Source organism: Sparus aurata, chromosome 10 (genome assembly GCF_900880675.1).
Source record: "Sparus aurata chromosome 10, fSpaAur1.1, whole genome shotgun sequence".
Classification (NCBI taxonomy): Eukaryota; Metazoa; Chordata; class Actinopteri; order Spariformes; family Sparidae; genus Sparus; species Sparus aurata.
In genome coordinates this window covers 8,926,424-8,944,647 of record NC_044196.1, presented here as the reverse complement: position 1 = coordinate 8,944,647, position 18,224 = coordinate 8,926,424, and the positions used below count along the sequence as shown (strand labels likewise).

The 18,224-nt window shown below is 40.8% G+C and overlaps 1 protein-coding gene across 1 annotated transcript; it reads right to left on the bottom strand.

Moving 5' to 3' along the window:
• Positions 1-2,464: 2,464 nt before the first annotated feature.
• Positions 2,465-8,647, bottom strand: ppm1ka (protein phosphatase, Mg2+/Mn2+ dependent 1Ka). Its single transcript, XM_030429710.1, has 9 exons — positions 8,520-8,647; positions 6,252-6,415; positions 5,985-6,161; positions 5,714-5,886; positions 5,499-5,599; positions 5,188-5,353; positions 4,002-4,146; positions 3,778-3,912; positions 2,465-3,228 (listed from the first exon to the last, which is right to left on the bottom strand). Exons 2-9 carry the CDS (start codon positions 6,360-6,362, stop codon positions 3,097-3,099), a joined length of 1,140 nt encoding a protein of 379 aa, XP_030285570.1. The 5' UTR covers positions 6,363-6,415; positions 8,520-8,647; the 3' UTR covers positions 2,465-3,096.
• Between the last annotated feature and the right edge of the window lie 9,577 nt (positions 8,648-18,224).

Sequence of the window (18,224 nt, the reverse complement as noted above, 5' to 3'; positions counted from 1 at the left end):
GAAAGGATGGGAAAGAAAAGGGTGGGAAAGGAAAGGAAAGGAAAGGAAAGGAAAAGGAATGGAAAGGAAAGGAAAGGATGGGAAGAAAAGGGTGGGAAGGAAAGGAAAGGAAAGGAAAGGAAAGGAAAGGATGGGAAAGGAATGGGAAAGGAAAGGAAGGGAAAGGAAAGGAAAGGAAAGGAAAGGAAAGGAAAGGAAGGGCAGGGAAAGGAAAGGAAAAGAAATTATGGTAAAGGAAGAGAAAGGAAAGGACAAGGGTTAGAGGAGGTAAAGTGACTTTTCACCTGATTATTTTGCACACACACACACACACACACACACACACACACACACCTGTCTCTTTATACAGACGTGTGTTTGTTCGACCTCGTTGTTGTTGCGTACAGACACACACTGACATCACAACATTGTGAAGTTGTGAACATTTTATGAAGGTCATCAAACACACAGTCGGTCACAAGGTTTTTTAGGCAAAGTTCATGTGTGGCGATGACTGCTGACGTACAGTGTGTGTGTGTGTGCGTGAGTGTGTGTGTGTGTGTGTGTGTGTGTGTGTGTGGTGTCACCTTCAGTGTCATCTTGTGTTCACGTGATGCAATTGGCAGAATCTCAGTTTTCTATATTTACACACCACCTTGTCGCACACTGGGAGGGCGGGAAACTCCTCTGGCGCTATTGGACGCCTGAGAGGCAACCCAGCTGTCAGTCACTCAGTTGAAACTTTCCACAACAGGACTGTTGGATAATGATGAGGCCTGTGTGAACTTCATGTTCAGGTGACAGAGTTAAAAGTAGCAACACACGCACTTCATGAACTTGATAACGGACATCAACGTATTGACTTGTTGGCTGAACAGACACTTTAATGTTCTGACAGACAGAACCACAACGCAGCAGAGAGGGAATCACACAGTAACTCACAAAACCATTCACAAGAAGTGCCCATGATAACGATACTGTCACGATACAGATGTTCGTAAGTAAAGAAGAAGAAATACCCCATAGTCATGTCTCTTTGTTGTAGTCATTTTGTGTCTGTTTGTAGTTGTTTTGTGTCTTTGTAGTTGTTTTGCGTCTCTTTCTGTCATATTGTACCATCCACAGACATTTTGTGTCAGTCTGCAGTTGTTTTGTGTCTCCTTATCAATGTTTTGTGTGTCTTTGCAGCTATGTTGTACCTCTGTAGTAATTTTGTGTCTCTTTGGAGAGGTTTTTTTGGCCTCTTCGTAGATGTTTCACATGTCTTTGTAGATGTTGTGTGTCTTTGTGGCCATTTTGTACCTTTGTAGACGTTTTTTTGACTCTTTGTGGTTGTTTTGTGGGTCTGTAGTTATTTTGTGCATCTATGCGGTCATATTGTACCATCTATAGACGTTTTATGTCTGTATGTGGTTTTTTTGGTGTCTCTCTGTAGTTCTTTTGTGTCTCTTTATCATTATTTTGTTTGTCTTTGTGGCCATTTTGTACCTTTGTAGACGTTTTTTGTCTCTTTGTTGCTGCTTTGTGTCTCTCTGTAGTTGGTTTGTGTGTCTTTGTAGTTATTTTGTGTGTCTTTGCGGTCATATTGTACCATCTGTAGACGTTTTGTGTCTCTTTATCATTATTTTGTTTGTCTTTGTGGCCATTTTGTACCTTTGTAGACGTTTTTTGTCTCTTTGTAGTTGCTTTGTGTCTCTCTGTAGTTGTTTTGTGTGTCTTTGTAGTTATTTTGTGTGTCTTTGCGTCATATTGTACCATCTGTAGACGTTTTGTGTCTGTAGTTGTTTTGTGTCACTTTGTCGTTTTTTTGTGTCTGTCTGTAGTTGTTTTGTGTGTCTTTGTGGCCATTTTGTCTCTTTGTAGACATTTTGTGTCTCTTTGTAGATGTTTAATGTGTCTTTTGCGCCCACGATAACAATCGTATCATAGTAAGGCGATTCTGTGAAGTAAAGAAGACAAAATATCCCCAAAGAAGCAGGATTTATGTGGTTATTCAGTGCGGAACAGTCCTGTCAATCTGTTGAAATCACATTTACAGAAAAATGTCAAAACACATTAGTACGCAGTTATGACACACAATACCAGGCATTATAGCATAACCAACTTGTTTCATGTACAGCTGGACTCCAAAGAGACAAACCCTCTTTGGTGTCCAGCTGGGGCAACACAAACCCTGTGTTGCTGAAGTACACTACCTTCACCAGACACTTCTTACATATCCGTTCTTTATCAATTGTGTTTGTTCCATAAATGTTATAAGAAGCAAAAGTGGGTCCAGACTTTCGGGTGTCACAGACTATTATCGCCATTATCCTTCAACTGATGAATACCACCACACAGTCTTGAAATAGTCAAACTGGCAGATCAATAGTCATATGACAACAGGAAGCAATACACAATATTACCTTATTGAATATTTAGTCCCACCCGTATTACAGAACAGAACAATAGAAAACAAATGAGGAACATTCAGAGGCAAGTTTTATTTAGTCTTTTATTTCTTTATGAAGTGTTTGTCATCGGTTGTGTTTCCCTTCAGACGGACAGACTTCAGACTCTCCTCCATTCAAACTTGCATATAAATGTTGGACAAAGTGGTTCATACCAGGGGACAATTCATTCATTTCTGTATGTCTATTACAGAGGAAGATAAGAAAATTTATCATTGTATCTATATATTATAGCAAAAACATCATTGTGAGTTGTAATTTATTGATAACATACCATAATTTGTTTGTTGGTTCTCTGTAATTCTTTTAACCCCTTCAGGAAATACTGACATCCACTCTGAGCTCAACCTGAGACAGAACTACATCTATAACTTCCTGACAGCAACAAGTCAACAATCACAAACTCAACACTGACACACACACACTGCAGCACACCTCTCTGTATGTACAATATATTAATATACATGCTATATACACTGCCGACTACTCAACTGAGAAATTACAGTCAAACTAAAGCCAGCACTACTGTGGATTCTGTGACGGGTCTCAACCTGAGACTCGGGGCTGAGGGGTGGTTTGCAGAGATGTTTGGGTTTGAAAAGGAATAAAAATGTTTGTGTCCTTCAAGTTCTTTTGTTGACCGTTGCAGATGTTTGTTTCTCGTCTTCTACGCCCATCTCCCACTTGAAGTGAAGTTCCTGCTCATGCTGTAGCCAGAGACCGAGCTCTGGTGTTTTCCCCAGGCTCCGAAAGGAACGACAATGATGGTGGAGTTGTCCTCCGAGCCGTACTGCAGCGCCTTAAACACAAACATTAGCTGTCGTTAATTTAGGTCGCCTCATATTTAACTAACAGAGCCATAGAGTCTTATTATTGTTTATTTTTGTTTTGTGTCTATGCAATCTGTGTTGTCTCTTTGCTGTAGTTTTGTGTGTCTTTGTAGTTGTTTTCTGTGTCTTTGTAGTAGTTGCTTATCTCCATGTAGTTGTTTTTGTCTTCTTGTGGCAGTTCTATGTCTGTTTGTGGTAGGTTTGTGTCTCTGTAGTTGTTTCATGTCTCTTTGGGATTTGTTTTCTGTTTATTTGTAGTTGTTTTTAGTCTACTTGTGGCAGTCTTGTGTCTCTCTACAGTAGTTTTGTGTCTCTTTCTAGGTGTTTTGTGTGTCTTTGTAGTAACGTGTGTCTCTTTGCAGTTATATGATTGACTTTCCCAAAAGAAATGTTATCAGTCATTTCAAACAGACACTCATGGTTTGTGCCCAGTGTTCAATAACCCATCCATGCTGCTGAATTAGCAGCTGTCCAGAGGTTGACAGCAGAAGTAAGAGATATTTCTGTGTCTCTGGTACCTGCTGAGTGATGACATCGGCAGCCTCTGTAGGGTCTTGGCACTGGCTGATGACATCACAGATCTCCTGGTCACTCAGCAGGAAGTTGATGCCATCGGTGGTCAGAGCCAGGAAGGAGTCGTTGGCATGATGGACCTGCAGAGACGGACAGAGAGGTCAGGCTCAACCACATCTTCCTAAATGACTGAAGGTCAGAGGTCAAATGAAGCGGTAGCACGACTCACAGTGACTCGTTTTGTGTCTGGCTCAGCGATGACGCCGCTGTTTTTCAGATGGAAGTCTCCGATGCTGCGTGTCATGGCGAGCCGTCCGTTAACGTTAGCCTGACCAACGCTGTTCCACGTCACAAAGCCGCCAAACCTCTGGATCCTGAAATCAAACACAAAGGAGCAGTCCTTTAATGTTGGAGGGACAGGTTCGGCTCCTTTTTTAGATTCTGCTGGTGAGGCGATCCTTTTTATTACATTCAAATGAATGTACCTTTATAGCGAACCAACATATTCGGAGAGCTAAGTACTTTGACTTTATGTGTCTATAGGTCAAGAGCTCGAGGCTGAAGCATTGACATGTTTGGGTGAGCTCCAGAGTTAAACATAGCTTCATTTCACCATTGCATAACAGCAGCTGCTTCATGCTAAAGGGAACCCCAAACCTGTCAACCTAGAGCTCTGCTTTCACTTTATCTACTGGATGAACCGGACCTCATGTACTGTATGCAGGAGAGTTGTTGAGCAAGGCACTGCCTCGCTGCCAGCTGGCAGCCTCAGTCCAACATGCCGCAGAGTTTATTTACAACCTGATTTGCTGCTGGAAACCTGAACCCTGCAGCTCCACCATCCTCCCTCTTCACTGTTCACTCTGGATTAACACCTTCTGGACTTTGTGTAATTTTTGACTAACTCCCAAAACGTTTCTCTGCTTACAATATAAATATAATGGTCAACATGCAAATGTCCTTCAGATGTTCCATCAGTGATTTTCCACTGCGATGTGAACAATACTTTCCTTTTGCTCTCTCTGTGCTTGTTCTGTGTCTCTTTGTAGATGCTTTGTATCTCTTTGTAGCTGTTTTGTGTCTCTTTGTAAATGTTTTGTGTCTCTGCAGTTGTTTTGCATCTCTGTTGTTGTTTTGTGTCTCTGTAGCTGTTCTGTGTCTCTTTGTAGTTGTTTTGTGTCTCTGTAGCTGTTATGTATCTCCATGTAAACATTTTGTGTCGCTGCAGTTGTTTTGTGTCTCTTTAATTGTTCTGTGTCTCTTTGTAGCTGTTTTGTGTCTCTTTGTAAATGTTTTGTGTCTCTGCAGTTGTTTTGCATCTCTGTGGTTGTTTTGTGTCTCTGTAGCTGTTCTGTGTTTCTTTGTAGTTGTTTTGTGTATCTCCTAGTAGTCACAGTACTATTAACGGTATGTACCTTTGTCTCTCATCCTCGCGGTCAGGTGTGTGATCTTTGGTGAGCTTGCTGGCTCGTCCCCTCCTGCACAGCATCGCCCGGCTGTCACCAACACTCGCCACCACCAGCTCCACCCCGTCACGTAGCAAAGCAACCGTCGCTGTGGTGCCAGCGGTCAGGAAGGAGGCTGGAGAGGAAGAGAGGGATGGAGTGTTGATGAGTACAGAGTATCGTGTACTTTTCATGTACTTTTACTCAGTTCTTAGTTTGTACTTTACATACTGAATATGAGGGTACATAGTAAGTATACGACTTCTGTGTTTGAGTCTCACCATTGTTGAAGTAGCTGAGGTGTGTGTGTAGAGCCTTGTCTGTGTCTAAAAAGGCTTTCTTCAAAACTTTCTCCAGATCGTCCTCCTCCTCCAAAGCATCTCTGCACAAAGACAATCAATAATTCAGTCAGTGTCGTAGAGAGAAGGAGTAAAATTTTAATTATTTATATTCTAATGACTAATATATTTAATAAGTAATATTTAGAGGTTTCAACCTGATAAACTTCTCCATAAAGGTGTAGCAGTAGTCTGCAGCGTGTGGCCCGGCGTGGCCGTCAAATACAGCAAAGTAAAGCAGGTTGTCATGGATACGAGCGACGCGGAGGCGGTCCTCATTCTGCTTCCTGAGACCTAAAGCAGATGCACAGCCGACACGGGACAGACTGACCTGAAAGAGGGAGGAGGTCAGTTCATTATTTCACCCATACATCTGTCAGTTCATCCATCCAGACATTTATAGACCAGTTCATCCATCCATCCAGTTACCTGTGGAATGGGTTTCCCATATTTGATACTGGAGGGCAGCAGTATTGGTTCCTCTATCCTGTTGTCCCAGATGCCAAATGAGTCCCAGGTGACTGGCAGGCTGCTGCCGTTGCTGTTGATGCTGACCGACCTGCTGGCCTGTCGCACGGCCACCACCCCGAACAAAGCCCCGCCCACCTGCAGGATGTTAATTCATCAACAAAGTCAGGCAAAAGCTTTCTAAGGTCCTCCAACCTTCCAAACGCATCAAATGTAGAAAAGACTCACCTGTCCGGACGCTGTGGAGGTTTCTGGCGAGGAGCGAGCGGTGAGGAAGGTCTGCCTGGCGATGGTGCAGCGACCACAACGCAGCAGATTGAAGAGCACTGTAGACGACATGGCTGACTGTCTTTAACAGCTGTGGAGGAAACACCTGTGCAGGCGGCGGGTTTCTGAAACACAAATGAAATAAAATGCATTTAACTGCTGATTATTTTGATTAGAGATCAAACTGTAAATCATCTTTGTTAAAGAATCAGAAGGAGTAAAAGAATCCCGATCACGTTTTGTGTTCTGAATCACGTACCCCAAACATTTAGTTTACAACAATATAAAGAAGAAGATAAAAGTTTGCCTTGAGGAAAAAACTTTGAGATTTCACTTTTTCACATGTGAAACGAGACAGACTGTGACACGGAAGAGTAAAAGGAGTCAGCTGAGAATCGGAAATTGAATCCCTTCCAGCCTCTCCTCTCGATCACACCTTCCACTCCTCGTCTCTGACTGCTGTTTGTAACCCAAGAATAGCCTTTGATCTCCAGCTGTGATTGAGCCACGTGTCGTCTCCTATCCATTACAAGTTGGAAAAATACACCTGAACCTGCCTCTAAAAATACTGCATCTGACTGCATTGCAAAAGAAAAGTTTATCTCCAACCTTTTTTTTAAACAACAGCTGACAGAAACAAAACCTTAAACCACTTTTTAGTAGAGTTTTTTAATATTCTACAGCTTTCATTTTGAAGGATACGTACGGGGGGAATCAAATAAACTTGCTTCAGTTAAGCTATGAAAAAGAAATGAAAATGCTGTATGTAGATCACACAGAAGTCGACACCTTTACTCAATTTCCCTGTGACACAGTTAGTTTTTTGCCAAGCGTCTGTGTGAAGGGGTTTGCCAGAGTAAACGAAGCTGTGTGGTCACTATTAATAACATGGACAACTCCCCTCGTCTCCTCTCCTGTCTGTCTTCACCTTCACTATCAGATGTGGGCACAAAAACAAATCAATACTGACCACCCTCCTGTCCAGAAACACACATCAGAGACTTTATCAGTTGTGTGACCTCTACAAAGGACTCCAGAACAGTGTGTCCACACTGACACACATGTGACCCACTTGTTGTTGACAAAACATAACAATGCACATGCGTGTTTGGGTGCACACCAACAGATCGGGAGGCTAAACACACACACACACACACACACACACACACACACACACACCAGTACAAGTTCAGATTAACAACAACAAAAAATCCTCATCTTCTTTGTGTAGCTGGATTAGACCTTCCCGAACTACTTTTTTTTAACGCATGTTAAAATATATATATATATGTATATATATATATATATATATATATATATATATATATATATACAAGGAATTTGACTGACTTCAGATTTATTTGACGGCTTTAGTCACTTTGTCACTAAGAGGCTAAGAGTCTACAAACAGGATTGTGATGCATCATGTTTTGTAAGCTTATTATACCTCCACAACAATGCTTATTATGATACACGTGCATCATTCAGTAATCTAAAATATAACAGTACAACACCTACACAGTTAATATTTATCTATTTGTCATTTAAATAAATGCTAAATGTGTAGTTTTACTTTAGTTCCTGTACTTTTGATACATTTTGTGTTTACATGCTTGTACTTGAAAGTTTCCAATGTAGGACTTTCTTCAGTCTCTTCTGCTACCTTTTTAGCTGATTAATTAGATAGATAGATAGATAGATAGAAAGATAGATAGAATTACTTTAATGATCCCAGACTAGGAAATTATTTTGTTACAGCAGTAGTGGGTCCTCAAATAAAACACTTTGTACATAACAGAAATAGAATCCAATATATACATAGTGTATATATACAGTGCACAGTGTGCTATAAACAATAAACAATAATAATATATACAACAAAACAAAATATACAAAATATACTATAACAATAATAATATATACAACAAAACAGTAGAGAGACCAGAGTTCTCTGTCAGGCAGAGGTGAGAGAGTTGTTGTATAAAGTGATGGACTGTGGCAGGAAAGATTTCCTGTATCTATTGCTATGACAGCGAAGTTGAAGCAGCCTTCCGGAGAAGGTGCTCCGCTGTCTGACCAGTGTGAGTTGGAGAGTTGGAGAGGGAGATTATACTCTACATGTTATTAATAACAGACATAAGGTCACTATAAACTGTGAGGCTTACACCCATATCTGTAAACACACCAGTTAACAGGACATCAGAGACAAAATGGCGGATAAAAACTCACCTTGTTGAGTTTTGCCTTCTTTTAATGCTGATGTTCCCGCCTGGGCTGTTTCTGTGGCAACAGGTGTCCAGCAGCTGCCTCCAGCGGTCACTCGGCCTCGCGCTGTGACTGTTGAGACTGGGGGGCTCGGCTCGAGGGCATTCAAAGCAGAGCCCTGGCCGTCCAATCAGAATCTGAGAGATCCTGACGTCATCGCTGAACACTGCCAAGAGGGTGTGAGTGTTTTTGGCGCCAAGCCAGAACAGGCAGAAGGAATGTAGAGTCTCTTCCTCTCTGTTCCTCTACCACTCTCTCCCTTTCTTCTTCTTCTTTATACATTTATCAGCTTCTTGTTCTTTTTAAATTAAAACTAACCATAGTAACAGTCATGGCAGTAACCAAGTAGTTGGTTGCGTCTGAAATGCCTACATACTCAATATGTGTACTATCGTTCAACATACTCTTGAGTGAATAAATGTAGTATGCATCTTTTCCAACGCACTTCCTGAGAGCCTCTTGCCGGTTGGAGTGGAGACGCGTAACCGTGCTAACCCGTGCCAACCTCACCTCTACCGGCAATCTGCGATATTAATACATCTAATTATAATAATCTAATAATACATCCTTGAAATGCATCCAATAAGAAGCCGCACAATAACACATGCGAACTGCAGGCGAACTCATTCTGTAACTCGCAGGCATCTTCGTTGCCAGATAATCATCAAAACATTACTCCAACGGAGTTTAACCTTAACTGTTAGCAGCAAGTTTATGTGTAATTTAATGGTTAAGTTTATCAAATATATACAGTATACAGTATACTGTGTGTGTATGAATACACACACTGTAATAATATGCACTGCAACTTAATGTTACTTATATATACTGTAAGTTATATACAGTCAGTGGCCACTTTATGAAGTAAAATCAACTGTTGCACATTACAATCTAATTCAATTAAATACAACAACACTGCCATAAGTTCTGCCGAGGTCTATAATGTTCAGGTATTGGTGACATTGTCAGTTCCATGTTTATTACTGCGGTCATAGTTAAAGGCACTGTTGTACTGGACCGCTATAATATAATATCAGATAAATATAATGCAGTATAAGTATAAATAAATAAATAAATAAATAAATAAATGCATAAATAAATAAATGCATAAATAAATACATGCATAAATAAATAAATGCTGAAATAAATGTATAAATAAATAAATGCATAAATAAATAAATAAATAAATGCTGAAATAAATATATAAATAAATATATAAAAGTATAAATAAAAGAATAAATGCTTTTTATTTATTTATACATTTCTGTTCACCTACATTTATTTATTTCTGTATTTCTGTTCACCCACATATATTTATTTCTGTATTTCTGTGTCCATATGTAAATGAGGAGGTAGGAGGTCCTAGCCTCAGTCAAGAGCATGATTGGTTACAGGAGTGTGCTCGATGAGGGTCTACTACTTCTGCCTTACTAGCAGCGCTGATTCCTGTACACTGTACAGGAATGTTGCTGGCCACCAGCAAGCCTGCTCAGCTAACTGTTAGCTGCAGTTGTTGACATTTGTTCATGTAGCTCTGGTTTAGTTATGAATTTGACTGGCGTTCATTTTAACTTGCGAGGGTCCCAGGTGTGCTGGTGGTGTGGTTTGAGAATCCCGTCTGGAGAGAGAGGGGTCCTCAGCCATGTCCGCTAACCAGGAAAAACATTCTGCTCATCGCTCCAAGATATGTATATGTGTGTTCAAGACGAGCGCTACAGAGTACAAATCGTCCAAAAGTGCATGTTGTCGGTCTCATATCTTTGTGGTGAATGTCTGTACTCTCAAATAACTTGTGTGTGGAACAGGCTGAGGCATTTGTTCACGCCGAGCGGCTCGAGAGCGGCGTGGAGACCCCTGTTAGCTCTTATGTTAGCTGTTAGCTGCTCGCTGTAGCGCAGCGTCCAGCCTACCTTGTGACACCGGTTACCATCGGGTATTTTTCATTCCGCACTGTTCAAATGGTCGCTTAAAGCCATCGTTCCGAGCCGCATACATCGTTATTAAGCTGAAGCTAAGTCAGTGTGAAAACTGTACACTGTCATACAGCCTGCTGGTCAAACAGCCTGCAGAGTACGTTGACATCCAGCCCGAGCTCAGCGTGAGGTCAATCAGCTGTGGCAAACCGTGAGACGTCCAGATCAACCTGTCATACAAACACCAGTAGCAACAATGGTTCATAGGAAAGCCCAGACATGTATCTCACTCGGTGGTAACATGTGTCAACAGTTAACCTGGACGCTACGCTCTTAGCGCTACAGCTAACAGCTAACTGCTAACAGCGGTGTCCACGCCGCTCTCGAGCCGCTCGGCGTGAACAAATGTAGCCTTTTAAGGTACATGCACAGAAACAGAGTGCTCTGAATAGAGCTCAGCAGAGCGACTTTTAGACTGCTGGAGTTCAGGACCACGAATGTGTTTGGGGCAATACATATCGAATACAGAGTTGTTGGACCTCTGACAGCTGTGTGAAATTGATGAAAAAAAACAGTATAATATGGGACCTTTAAAGTGAAACTAAAATTGTGTTACATTGGCAGCTGATGTTTAGGAGGAAGAACGTGACAACTGGCTGTAAACTGAATGTTTGAAAAGAGAAGCAGATAAAATGATATTTAAAATTGTAATTTTTACAGGAAGATGAAGATGTTTGTGGTGTTTGTGATCCTCATGCATGGTAAGATAAATTACCTCCCTCTGATCTAATATTCACCGTCATGGCCTGCTTCTGTAATTCAACCTCTCTACCTGTGTGACCTCACAGTGTCCCAGCATGCCTCAGCTGTGGAGCTGTATGAGGGGGAGGAGTTTGTCCTGCTGCCCTGTGAGTTTCCCACTTTTGATGTGGACGGCCCCTCAGTGGTGTGGAGTTGCTACGATCTCAATCCTTCAACTGTCCACAAGCGTCAGAAGGAGGGTGATGAACTTGAGGATCAAAACAAGCTTTACAGCGGCCGAACATCCATGATGGCTGATGCTCTGGAAAGTGGAGACCTCAGCCTCAATCTGACAAAACTCTGCATCTCTGACAGTGGCAACTACACCTGTGCCATCAGACCAGCCTTAGGAGACGAGTGGAGAGTGACGGACGTACAGCTGCAGGTCAAAGGTCAGCCAAAATCCTTGAAACCAGCTGTAGATACAGGTCTGAGGTCAGTACTGTAGATAAAGGTCAAAGGTCATGTTCATTATGTTTCTGTTTCCCACAGAAAGATTTCCATCCTGGGCCAAAGCTCTCCTGGTTCTCCTGGTTCTCCTGACAGTTGGTCTCATTGTTTTGGGGGGTCTTTTAGTGTATATTCGGCACTATTTCACATCAGGTGCGTCACTTCTACAACACTACTCAAAATGTCAATGGTTGTCATCTTTTGTCTTGTAACTCGACCTTGATTGTTGAGGCAGACTGTCGACAGTAAGTTCTGGGATTGTAAGAGAAGAATGAGACAGTGAGCTCCTGTTAACATCACAGTTCCTGCTCCTGTCTTTACAGCTGATGTTGTGGTTTGTTGTCCTCTCAGTCTACCAGGTGGAGGTGGATTCAGAGGAGAAATCTGTCCGACTGCCGTGTAAAACCAACCAAAGCTAACCTGCCTGAAGACGTCAGAGCTGAGTGGACAAAGGCTTACTACATGAAGGTCCACGTGTATCAGAATGTCTCTCCGTCTGAAGAGCAGGATGAGATTTACAGAGGCCGAACAGAGATGAAAAGAAACCCACTGAAAAATAGAGACTTCAGTCTGACTCTGAAATACCCCACAGATATAGACAGTAACTTTTACACCTGCACCGTCTACAGCAGGGAGGGAAACATCCTGATGAGTAAATATGTGGAGCTCAAGGTCAAAGGTGAGTACTGCAAAACTGTCATCCATAAAATACTTTTATTAAACCAAAGCCACCTTTCCTGATCCTGTAAGTGTTTTAGTATCCAAACAGACAACATGGGGGACTCGACCTCTGACCTACGACCGCTGAGTGAAACATGAGTTTAAAACTTTCTGGCCAATTAAAAAAGAAATGTCAGTGAACAAAATACATAATAATCAATAGGAGCGAATTTGATAGGGTTCACTTCCCCAAAGCCAAAAAAAGATAAGATTAAAAGTGACCCTTGGACCCTGATAGACTTATTATTTAAAAACATGAATGAAAATGTCAAAAGATGAAATATTACTTTGAAGTGTAATATGGACAAAAAAAAATAAAAAATCAGGACGGCATCAAGATTCTGATCATTTCAAACAATTTATGAACCTGATTTTAATGCTTATAGTTCTGTCCTCTGTTACGTGCTGGTCTCATTTGCTACTGTCCATCAAGTTTCTGTACAATGTTGTATTAAGCAAATTAATTTATCAAAAACTGCTTCTGCTGTGTTCACAGCTGATGTTGTGGTTTGTTGTCCTCTCAGTCTGTCAGGTGGAGGTGGAGGAGGGGGTGGAGTCTGTCCAGCTGCCCTTTAAAACTACACCTGAACTGCCTGGTGACACTAAAGTTAATTGGATACGTAATGATCCCAAACCCACAAAGACAGTCCACGTGTATCGGCACGGCTCTGAACGACCTGGAAAACAGAACCAGGTTTACAGAGACCGGACAGAAATGAAGAAAGACCTGCTGGAAACTGGAGATTTTAGTCTGACCCTTAAAAACCCCAAACACACAGACACGGGAAGATACGAGTGTGCCATCTACAACCAGGATGGAATATTTGTGAGAGGGAAAACAGTGCAGCTTGAAGTCAAAGGTCTGTATGAAGATACAGGTCAGAGGTCAGTCTTTGTGTTTGTCTCTGGTTGTTTGTCTCTGTCCAACTGTCTCCTCAGCAGGGAGATCAAAGATGAAACAATCAACATCAGGACCAGAAGCAGTTCATCTGATGGTGGATCAATCTGTTTGATTGGTTGGTTTATCACTCTGACTATTGATCTGATCTGACTTTGGATCAGAGAGATGATGAAGGTGAAGGAGCTGATGGACGATGGATGACAACATGACGCTGTATCAGCTTCTATACAATCACTGTTGGTTACTATTGGTATCTGTGTGTGATGTCACATGTTGATCAGCTCTGTGATTTGGACTGAAACATGTTCTTGTTTTTTTATTTTTTTTTTTTCAAACTTTCAGTGTCCATGAAGGCCACTTATAGTTCTGATCCTTTGAGCTCAGACAGAGGTCTCACTCTGGAGGAGACACTTGACACTAATGTTTAATTGTGACACTCATAATATTCCAGTTTTTATCAGTCGCTTCAACATTTTCTAAAGCACTTGCACTGTTTTCCACCTTAATCAACCTTGTTCAGAAAAACCGTCAGTCACGCTGAACATATAGCTTCTTTGTCAAAAGCAACTTAGAGTAACGTCTTTATCATTGTTGATGTCCAGGTAATTAACTTATTTAACATATTTAGTTGTTTGTCTTTGAGACTTCTGTCCAGTAAAATCTCGTCCACAGATGGAGGAAGACGTCCTTAAAATCAAGCCAACATCTGTTTGAACAAACAGTTTCAGACAGATGTTGGCTTGAGGAACAACAACTGATACTATGAGACACGATGTCTCGATATCATCTGGTTATTGATTGGTCTGATGACTTAACAGTAAAAGTGAGAATTCAAATATTCAAACTAAGAAGCATCATCACAAAAAATGGATCTAAAGCTAAAGCTAAAGCTGAAGGTTTCAGTCTTTGGGCTCTTCTGTAAGTGTGACTGCATCATTTATTACGTTTCACTAAAACACTGTCAACAGCTGCACATTCATTGTATTCTCTCTCTCTGTTGTCAGTGCTGTTTGTCTTCTGCTACTTTGTGAGCGCAGGATCTTCATCTCGTAGTGAGTATTGTACAACTGTCTCTCTGTATTTAGCAACCATCAGTGGCATCCTAGCTGTATAGCTTATGGAGTGCATGCATATCATTAGTGTTTCATGCGTCTTTATCAAAATATTTTACAAAAACACCTGGCAAGCCAACCACTCATCATCCTGGTTGTCTTCCAGTAATGCTCCTGGTGTGTATAAAAACAGAAGAATTATCTTCTGTCTTAGTGGAGATGTTGAACACTAGGACCGTACATCTGTGACCATGGACACAGAGCAAAACTATATCGAAACGAGGCGTAAAATGTAAGCACAGTGGATAATCTGGGATCTGATCAAGTGGATGACGGAAAGTTTGGAACAGGTGAACAGGTATAAAGAGTGAGTATTTTGGCAAGAGATGAGTGACTAGGAGTCGGCAGGAGACTGTAAAACATAAAAAATAACATATGAAACATTGAAAAAGAAGGTCATGATGTACATGATTGATAAACCAGCTAATGTTATAACCTGTTAAATCAGTGGAACTTCTTCTCTTTCTAACATCAGTTGTACAGTGACGGGAGACAAAGAAGTATGCTTGAGTCCTGCCAACACGGATGGTAATTTCTCCGACCTGGTACGTCAGTGTGGGCGACACCGTACAGCTCAACTGTACCTCAGGCAAAGACAAAGGGAACTACGGGCCAAGATGGGACCCGGAGAGAAGACTAAAAAGGTTTGGGACAGAATTGTGAAAAAAGGAACAAAGTCAATGTGTGAAGAAGTTAACTGGACATGCTAACAGAGAAGATCTTTTCTTAGATAGCGAAGTTCAATGCCACGTATGCAGCCGACCGTAGTTTAAATTTAAAGAATATACTGTCTATGTTTAAGTGTTGGGTTTGCTGTGTATTGGCAAATGAATAGCAAACACTTTGGGCAAAATTGGACCATCCTTTTTAAATTAAATCATGTATGAGAGTGCACAACAACTTCAGGTAACTGGTCATGAATGACACATCTGGACAAAACAGAACTTGACATACCATGCTTAGCGGGTAGAGCTCCAGACACTGCTGGATCACACTCGTCTCTCACTATCTCCTGATCCTCTGGGTGCAGCTGGTCAGCTGTGGGAATACACCAGATATCTGAGAAATCTGAGACATCAATAAGTTAGAGGTTCTGCTACACACACATTTATATATATATATTTTTTTACACTCACACATTCATACATATGTACATACATACATAGATACATTACATTATTATGCACATTTTATTATTGTTCTTCTGTCTTTTACAACTGTTTTAACTATTGTTCTTGTGTAGTGATGTTTCAGACAGTTGTAATTGTGTGACTGGAGTGACAAACAACTTGAATGTGAGCCTACATGGTAAATTCAAACTATCCAAGCATGACCTACCATCCTGTGCAGGGGGAGCTGACTGCTATTCATCACTTCTGCTGTACCGAGGCTGCTGACTGGACCGGGCCTTTCACTGCTGCTGGTAGAAGCTGTGGCTGGCTCCGACTCTTTTCTTTTTGAAGAAGGAGAAACTTTGAATATCTGTGCTTCTCTTCATAGCTCTTCTCTAAATAACCCTGGGGAAAATGTAATTCAATCATTCAATCACTCAATCAATCAATAAATCAATCAGTCAGTCAATTCACTTTGAAGTAATAGTTATAACTACAAACGTCAAGCAGGATTATTGTCAAATTGGGTTAGAATCAGTGTGTATAGGTGTTGGTGGGGCTCTGGAACCCCTTAAATAACAGCTTTGACTCCATTAAAATGTCAAAAAGAAAGGAGGTGTCAACAATGTGCCTAATTATGTCTATTTATAGTATCTACAAAGGTTTATTTTTACATAACTACCCACATCTTCATCACTTTTAATTACACAATTAACACATATTGCATCTCAAGCATTGGTGGCGTTTGAATGCAATTTGCTCTGCCTCTGCCTATTTAAACATCTAAATATGTGAACTGTGAAGATGAGCTTATTGATACAAACAAAAAGTCCTTTGTCTCCAAGAGAAAAATTCTTTAAACAGCCCTGAAATCGTGGAGTAAATAAATAAATCCCAGCTTGTTCTTGTGTTATAGCTACTTAAATCTAGACTGTCACACTATATTTCACACACTGGTTGGTCAAAAATATAACATTAGCTCTACTGAACACACACATCTGCAAAAAACACCCTCAGCCTTCAGTCCAGAAAACAGCCGTTCGTATTTCTTGGCGGGATCCAAATAACAATCAAAAACAAAAAAATTGCTAACGTTAAATGCTTAACTTGGTTTGCAGGCTGCTAAACTAACTAGTGCAGTGTAGTTCGTCTTTTAGCTGACACTTAGTGCTAGATAAAGTTTTCCTACAAATTCAGAGGGAACTACGACATAACTAAACATTAAATTACCTCTCGATCGACAGAGTTCAGCGTTTTTCCCCAGCATTTGAAGTTGTCACTGTGACCGTCCTCATGTTTTATTAAAGACTGGACTGTGATGTAAAAATGTAATGTAAAACTGGCCCCGTATCAGCTGATCAGCTGTCATCATTGATTGACAGCATTTCTCTTGTTTCTTGTGTTGACGACCTTGGCCTATCAGATCTCGGGTGGCCAATGAATTTTCAGGGGTGCCCCCCCCCCCCCCCCCCCCCCCCCCCCCCCCCCCAGGCCACCCCCCTAAATAACCATTGCCTCCAATCAGAAACTGAGAAGTCCTGATGTCATCGTCGAACACTGTCAAGAGGGCGTGAGTGTTTCTGGAGCCAAGCCAGAACAGGACAAGGAAGGTAGAGTCTCTCTCTCTCTCTGTTACTCTCTCTCTCTCTCCCTTTCTTCTTCTTCTTCTTTCTACATTTATTATATATCATTGTTCTTTTTTTGATTAAAACTAACTATATTAACAGTGATTGCAGTCAGTATCAGTAGTGAATCCAGTGAGGTAAGTGTCCGGTTTCTTCCATTTAAATTGTTAATATAAGTAAGTTAAAGTGGTTTGACCTCACATAGGTAGGTCACTTATGCTTGCTAGTAGGCTTCATATTAGTTATATCTTGTATCTATTGCAAAACATAAGTAAGAAGTATCTGTCATTAAAATGATGATTAAACAGCTATAACTTAAGACATTGTGTAGGTTACACCTATTCTTAATCCTTACTTCTATGTTAATAAGAGTAACTTTAGCTTTAACTTTAGTTAAATATTAACTTAAGTATTTATCTTTTTTCTTCTTTTTTTTAATGAATGGTAGAACTGAAGCACTGATTATTGGTCCACATTATATTTCTAACACTGTCACCTGTCACCTTGGACCACTAACAAAAAACACAAAACAATCAGCTAGAAACCTCTGTGTTGTTTTTGATCACCATCTCAATCAACACATTAACGGTCTAGTTACAACTTGTTATTTACAAATCAAATAATTACTTAAATAATGACTCATCTACACCCTCATTTTCTCCTGTCTAGATTACTGTGAATCATTATCACTTGTTGGAACAACACAGCAGTTGTTCGTCTACAGTAAAAACAAATACAGCAGCCAGACTCCTCACTTAAACTCAGCACAGAAAACACATCACCCCAGTGCTGGCTGATTTTCACTGGCTACTAATCCATTACAGATCAGTGAACCAAATCCTTTTTACACCATCATGATTGAGCGTTTATGGTTCTTGATCCAGCACTGTGGAACAAACTCTAAATATCAGAGCAGCTGAGCTAGGGCCATAATTTTAAAAGCTTTTAAAAACACACCTGTACAGATAAGGATTTGCATGATGTATTTTCAAAGTGTTAGTCTTGCTCTCTGACATTTTGTCTTATCTCTGTGTT

Bases quoted from the DNA above. Each gene is read 5' to 3' on its own strand.
- ppm1ka (XM_030429710.1), bottom strand. From the start codon at position 6,362: ATGTCGTCTACAGTGCTCTTCAATCTGCTGCGTTGTGGTCGCTGCACC. The intron at 5,354-5,498 runs GTGAGACTCAAA...CTTCCTCTCCAG, and splicing joins CCTCAGCTACTTCAACAATG to CCTCCTTCCTGACCGCTGGC. The intron at 3,229-3,777 runs GTACCAGAGACA...TTTGTGTTTAAG, and splicing joins CCGATGTCATCACTCAGCAG to GCGCTGCAGTACGGCTCGGA.